The 7553-nt window shown below is 43.4% G+C and overlaps 1 protein-coding gene across 1 annotated transcript in view; it reads left to right on the top strand.

The window, feature by feature from the left end:
• The window catches only part of MARS1 (methionyl-tRNA synthetase 1), a 28271-nt gene continuing 20718 nt past the window's right edge, over positions 1–7553 (top strand). Inside the window, exons 1-7 of the mRNA XM_069970371.1 lie at positions 1–310; positions 446–536; positions 1544–1622; positions 1802–1930; positions 4480–4555; positions 5824–5996; positions 6763–6875. Of these exons, the coding sequence (XP_069826472.1) occupies positions 208–310; positions 446–536; positions 1544–1622; positions 1802–1930; positions 4480–4555; positions 5824–5996; positions 6763–6875 (764 nt within the window). The 5' untranslated portion in view covers positions 1–207. The remainder of the gene's footprint in view (positions 311–445; positions 537–1543; positions 1623–1801; positions 1931–4479; positions 4556–5823; positions 5997–6762; positions 6876–7553) is intronic.

Raw genomic sequence — 7553 nt, 5'->3', positions numbered from 1 at the left:
AACGCCGTAGCCTCTTTGCATTGAATCGTGGGAGTTGTAGTTTTTGCATTTACTGTCATGGCTAACCAGACCTCACTAGAAATGTGTATAGAACTACAAATCCCATAGAACCCTGTTGCCCATGTGCTTGTAGCTTTTCAGTGCGTTGCATCAGCTGTGGCTGTTGGAGCTCTTGCCGGTTGTGGGTGGTGTGTTCATAGAGCCGGCATGAAGCTGTATGTGAGCGATGGGAACCCTCACGGGTTAAAGGTCTTGGCTGCTGCAGGACTCTGGGCTAATGGGGTAGAGATCCAAAGGCTCCAGCAGGAAGGTAAGAGGAACAAGTGACCCCATGTGTCACATAGCAGCAGTCTGGTGTCATCTCTAGCTGTATGATAACTGTATGAGAGCACAGCCTCATACACTGAGTAATAATCATGGTCATATGTGTGATGCTTCTTTGTAGATAAGGTGGTGCCCTTCCTGTCACAGGCAAAGCTGCCAGCACTAGAGCTTACCAATGGGAACTACCTGTTTTCTGCCAATGCCATCTGCAGGTGAGCACTGACATACATGAGCCGGGATATGGATACTGCTGTGGTGCTGCCCACCACCCACATGGTACATTAAAGGGCTTATTAAAGAATCACTCTGACTTTTTTTCAGAATGATGATATGCACCGCAGCAAAGCGATCATCGGGGTGGGGTTATGGGCAATAAAGAAAGAAAAATTGGAGTGCTACGTTAAAGTGTCACTGTCGTTTACACTTTTATTGCAGAAATTAATAGTCCAGGCGATTTTAAGAAACTTTGTAATTGGGTTTATTAGCCGAAAAATGCATTTTTATCATGAAAAAGCAGTTTAAAGCTCTCCCCCTGTCTTCATTGTTCTCCTGAAGGGAGGGGTGGAGGGAGATGAGGCACCAAAACAGGACAACAAAGAGTTAATTTACAGCTACATTACCAGGCTATCTCCTCTGACAGTCAGCACTGACCTCTCTGACCTTTCATGCAGCTCCTGCTGTGTAATCCTTTGTTCTCTGCTCTCTGCTGCCGACTAATCTCTCTCCTCCCCCCCCCCTCCCCTCTCCATAGAACAGACAGGGCCTGACTCTGTAAAAGAGTCGAGATTACCTGAAAATGAGCAGTGGATGATAGAGGAGGGGGGGGACTTGGGAAAAGTCTTTTTGAATGCAGATAATGGCATATTTGCCTAATAAACCAGTTTCTTAAAGTTGGTGTTTCTTCCCACTAAGGGTGGATCGGCCCGCCTCCAGTGCTTCAGCCAGGGCCTCGTGGTACAGTCACTTTAAAATCGTCTGTACTATTGATTTCTGGCAGTGGCCTGTTTTCAGTATAGGCCATTGAAGTTAGATTGGTGGGGGGCTGCCATTCTAATACTGATGGCCTAACCTCATGTCTTTTATAACCCAGATAACTCCTTTACCTATATGTTTTCTAAAGAACACAATATTGTAGGTCACATAAAAACAATCAAGTTTGTATGTTTGCTGCATCCTACTGGATTTCGCTGTTATCTTTTGTGTCTCTCCCCTTTTCTAGGTATTTTTCATTGGCAGCTGGGAAGGTCCAGGATGACCTAAATAATCAGTGGCTGGAATGGGAAGCGACAGAGCTTCAGGCAAGTTGCTACTGCGTTACGTAGCATTGTACTATAGACTACGTTACGTAGCATTGTACTATAGACTACGTTACGTAGCATTGTACTATAGACTACGTTACGTAGCATTGTACTATAGACTACGTTTCAGTTTGTATTGTGTTCTGAATCTCATGTCTGTGTGTATCTTGTATGTTTAGCCGGAGATGGCAGCAGCCCTGTATGCAAATATTGTGCAGGGGAAGAAAAAGGAAGAAACTCTAGTAACTGTTTCCAAGCAATTTGCATATATTTCTCAAAGTCTCACAAAGAAGCCATATCTTACTGGGGTGAGTATAACTCTTATGGATTGCATTAGAATTATGTTCATGTATTTTCTGTCAGGCCCAAATTTAGTATCGCAAATGTGCCATTAAACATCTTTTATGACTTCTGCCATGTGTGTTATACACTTTGGAAACTTTTGTTAAGTTATCCAGGATTTTTATTTCTCAGAAACCACACCACTCTTTCTCAGTTTGTATTTGTTATTTCTGCTCAGTTGTATTGAAGTAAATGGTTGTAAGTTGCAATACCACATACAACCTGAGAACAGGTGTGGTGCTGTTTGAGGGAGCCTGGAACTAACCAGTTAAAGTATACATGTCACAACAAGCACTTTTGTATTAGCAGTGAAATCCACTACTAATCCTGAAATTTGGGTCTCCATGGAGAGACAGTCAATCACCCCCATTGGATGAAATGGGGGGGGGGGGGGTAGCACACACTATTGACTGATTGCATATCTGTATCCATAGAGACCCAAACTTTCAGATTAGCAGTGGATTTTACCGCTAATCCGGAAGCATCATGACCCGTAAATATTAAAGGGTGTTATCCAGTGCTACAACAACATGGCCACTTTTCCCCCTCTCTTGTCTCCAGATTGGGTGGGGTTTTATACTGAGTTCCATTGAAATAAATGGAGCTTAACCCTTAGGAGACACAGCCAGTTTTCATTTTTGCGTTTTCGTTTTTCCCTCCTCGTGTATATAAGGCCATAGCGCCTGCATTTTTCCACCTAGAGACCCAAATGAGCCCTTATTTTTTGCGCAACTAAATGTACTTTGCTATGGCAGATGTAATTTTTGCCTAAAATGTGCCGGGAAACCAGAAAAAAATTATATGTGTGGTGAAATTGAAAAAAAAAATGTTTTGTTTTTTTTATTTGTGGGGGGGGGGGGGTTATTTTTACTCCGTTCGCCCTGGGGTAAAACTGACTCGTTATATATGTTCCTTAAGTTGTTACGATTACAACGATATGTAACATGTATAACTTTTATTTGATTTGATGGCTTGTAAAAAATTAAAACCTTTTAAAGAAAATATATGTTCCTTAAAATCGCTCTATTCCCAGGCTTATAGCGCTTTTATCCTTTGGTCTATGGGTCTGTGTGAGGTGTCATTTTTTGCACCATGATGTGATCTTTCTATTGGTACCTTGATTGCGCATATATGACTTTTTGATCGCTTTTTATTACAATTATTCTGGATTTGATGCGACCAAAAATGCGCAATTTTGCACTTTGGGATTTTTTTGCGCTGACACCGTTTACCGTGTGAGATCAGGAATGTGATTAATTAATAGTTCGGGCGATTACGCACGCGGCGATAGCAAAAATGTTTGTTTATTAATTAATTTTATTTTTATTTATAAAATGGGGAAAGGGGGGTGATTCAGACTTTTATTAGGGGAGGGGAATTTGTGTTATTAAAAATACATTTTTCTTTTACTTTACACATATACTAGAAGGCCCCCTGGGGGACTTCTAGTATATGCACTCTGATCTCTCATAGAGATCCATGCAGTATACTGCATGAATCTATGAGATCGGTGTTCTATTGCTTTTGGCTGCTGCAGCCAATGCCGAGCCGGGATCATTACGGCGCAGACCGCGGGATGGATGCGGGGATCGCCCCCCCGCAATCGTGCCGCAGGGGGGCGATCCCCCCACTAGACCACCAGGTATGGAGATTAGCAAGTATTTAGAAGCAGCTGTCAACTTTGACAGCTGCTTCTAAGTACTTAATTAGCGGGCACGGCGATCGGACCGTGCCCGCTAATAGCCGCGATCCCGGGCTACATGCGGCACCCGGGATCGCGGCAGTTCTGAGGGGGTTCGCCGCGCGACCCCCCCTCTGAACTCCCATAGCGGCACGAGGACGTTCAATAACGTCCTGGTGCAGCTATGGGTTAACTGCAAACTACACCTGACCTGGAGACAAGAGAGGGGGAAAAGTGGCCATGTTTTTGTTGCGCTGGATTACCCCTTTAACACTTTTCTGTCGGGTCCAAAAATTGGTTATGGCCTCAGTAAAAAGGAGTGTGGCTTTAGGTGTGCCAAGTTATGGGATACATTCTAGTACATATGTAAGTCTTTGGATATCAGTCAGCATGATAGACTCTGATGTTTCTGGCACACTTAAAGTCTGTCCATTTAAGTTTGTACAGTCTAAAGATAAGACAGTATTAGTAAATCTGTATTAGTTTATGTATATTCACATTTAAGTGTTTATATCATTTGGTCCACTTGCTGTTCGTATAACGTGGAAAGATACAAAATGCACAGGTCTCTTAAATTTGACAGGCGGCAGGGGGAACATAATAAGCAACAACTACTTACCTCTCCCTGTGCCTGCAAATTGTTGTGTCCGAAGGTCCGGGACCCCCACCAGAAGGCATTTTCCCCAAAGTTATGATGTCACGACTTGAACTGAAGTTTTGTTACCCTGCTGGACTTCTCCTTTAAATTTAGATGAGACCGTCAGAAGCTGTGACACGTCTCACAGTGACTATGACTGTGGTGATCATTTGCTCATTTAATTTTGTTATTCCTAGGATATACTATCGGTTGCTGACATTGTAGTGTGGGGGGCCATTTTTCCTTTTATCTCTGACGTGTCTACTTTGTCAGGTAAGTTACATCGTCATATAAAATGTTAAAATTATTTCTATATTTGGAAAGGATGAGTAAACTGATTATTGTAAAGCTCTAACTAAAGCGGTCTTTCAATGGTGTATTAATGGTTGAAGAAGTGGATGAGACTTAGTGGCACTGTTGTAAAAAAAAAAAATATTGGTCAGGGTCTGGATGTTCTTACCTTGACTGATCATTTGAATGAGTGTGCGGTCTGCTCCCCTCTGTGTGAGTCTCATAGACTTCATCATGAGGCCATCTTATCACAAGTCTGGAGATGACTGGAGAGTGTGGACTTTTCCTGGCTCGTTCTCACAGTCAGTCAGGGTCTGAACACTCTGACCTGGGACTATCAAAAATGTAAGAAGATCTCATCTGCATGCTGCTGAAAAAAACTGAGAAAGTTGATATGCGCCGTGTATTTTCATTTTTCCCATTGCCTTAAAGGGGTAGTGCACCAAAAAATGTTTTCTTTCAAATCAACTGCTGCCATGAAGTGCCAGAGATTTGTAATTTACTTCTATTAAAAAATCTCAAGCCTTCCAGTACTTATCAGCTGCTGTATGTCCAGCAGGAAGTGGTGTTTTCTTTCCTGTCTGACACAGTGCTCTCTGTTGCCTTCTCTGTCCATGTCAGGAACTGTCCAGAGAAGGAGCAAATCCCCATAGAAAACCTCTCCTGCTCTCCAGACTGGAAATAATACCACTTCCTGCTGGGCATACAGCAGCTGATAAGTACTGGAAGGCTTGAGATTTTTTTTATAGAAGTAAATTACAAATCTCTGGCACTTCATGGCAGCAGTTGATTTGAAAGAAAACATTTTTTGGTGCACTACCCCTTTAAGCGGGGAAGTCAAAATCCACTATAACCGCAAAGCTTTGCATATTTTTAGCGGTAACACTGTTCCTGAATCAAAAGCTACAAGCACAGATATATTTCTTTACGTATTCTATGCCCAAATTTGTGCAATCTGGTAGATCAGTGGCACATATTTATGGGCTGTGATCTGTTGGAAAAAGATTTGTGTCTCAGGCAGTTTGATACATCTGGGCCTTTGTGTGTGACCATGCACTAAAAGTACATAGGTAGTAGCAGTCGGTCTGAAGATTAGTGATATCTTAATTTTCCTTTCTTTCCAAATAAGCGTGTGGGGGGTGGGCACTCTCTCTATACTCTCTCATGTAGATAGTTCTGTGATATGATTCTTCTTAAGAGAGGTTGTCAACTACGTAGGTGTTTCTATGTGATGGTTTTTCTTTTTGCAGACAATCTGTCTTCACTTAAGAATTGGTTTAAAAAAGTGTCTGAACTGGAGCCATGTCAAAAAGCTGCTGAATCTCTCCTCAAAGGCCAGGGACCCTCAATATTTAAATCATATCTTCAGAAAATGCCTACCCCTGTCCCCACGCCTGGGACCTCTGTCTGCAACGAGCAGGAGGTTAGTATCTTGCACGTAGTAGTAGACTGTGCGCCTGTGAAATGTACACATATTACTATTCATTGCAACTAAGAGGCTATCGAGATTTGTACTGTTTAGTGGACCTTATTAGTGTAGGTAGTGTCCATAGCCTGGCCTGGTAACAATGTCTGTACACAACTTGGCTGAGCCACAGTAGCCACACCTTTTTTACCATTGCACACATCATGGATATTGTTCCTATAAATTACCATCCATGTGTTAAAGGAGAAGTCCAGCAAAATATTTTAGTTACACAAATCCCCAATACACACTTATTACGGGAAATGCACATAAAGTGCTTTTTTTCCCTGCACTTACTACTACATCAAGGCTTCACTTCCTGGATAACATGGTAATGTCACTTTCTGGATAACATGCTGATGTCACGACCCGACTCCCAAAGCTGTGCGGGCTGCGGCTGCTGGAGAGGATGATGGCAGAGGGATGCTCAGTGTCCCTCCAGTGCCCTGTGTCCCTCAGTGTTCCCCTGCCATCATCCTCTCCAGCAGCCACAGCCTGCACAGCTCTGGGAGTCGGGTCATGACATCACCATTTTATCCGTGAAGTGCAGTAGTAAGTGTAGGGAAAAAAGCACTTTATGTGCATTTCCTTTAATAAGTGTATATGGGTGAGTTGTATAACTTTTGGGGGGCAACACAATACTTTAATAAAAATTTTCGCTGGACTTCTTTAATTCATCTGTTTTGTTGAATGACTTGCCATTAAATACATCATGTTTTCCCAGGTAGAGGAAACAGCAGCCCAAATAATCTCTGAAGAGGACATTGCAGCTGCCCTGGAGTCTTGGTCCAAGGGTCTTACTAATATTCCTAGGCCGAAGCAGAGGCAGCACCCTATGTGAGTGTTGGCTGTATATTTACATTCCTCTAAAGGGCCTATTACACGGGTCGTTAGAGGAGCAAACGAGCGCTCTCAGCGCTTGCTTGCTCCTCGTTCACCGCTCGCTGCCGCCGCTATTCACCGCGGCTGCAGCGAGCGGGTGAGTGCAGCAGGGGGCGGCGGGGGGCTGCCCGGGGGATCGCTGATCGTCCGGGCAGCCCATAGGATATAGCAGCATCTGCTGCCAACTCTCCTATTCAACGGAGCGACGGCAGCAGATCGCTGCTATATCACTCGCTTGTTTTTCAACATGATGTCGGCTGATCGTTGCACTCTATTCCACGGGACGATTATCGTCCATAGCGTCCGAATACGGATGATAATCGTTCCGTTGAATAGGGCCTAAAGTCTTCAGTCACACAGTGCAGCCAAAACCATGAGTGTGAAGCAATGATTCTAAATCATGCTTTTACTATGTTAAGAGTCCTCTGCTGATTTTTGGCTTAAAATACAGATGCAATAGACTGCATGACTGAGGACTGTGTGATTGGGGGTTCACTGGACTTCCATTGTCCTTTTGTTGTAGCATTTTTTTATTGTTCTCAGAACCCAAAGACTTGGCATTTGACTCCTGGCACCTGGAAAAGTTGGATGCCACCCTAAGGAGTCATGCAAAACATGGCTACAGCCTATGGC

This window comes from Dendropsophus ebraccatus, chromosome 5, assembly GCF_027789765.1.
Source record: "Dendropsophus ebraccatus isolate aDenEbr1 chromosome 5, aDenEbr1.pat, whole genome shotgun sequence".
NCBI lineage: Eukaryota > Metazoa > Chordata > Amphibia > Anura > Hylidae > Dendropsophus > Dendropsophus ebraccatus.
Note: the sequence above shows the minus strand (reverse complement) of the source record. Positions and strands in the feature narration are given on the sequence as shown.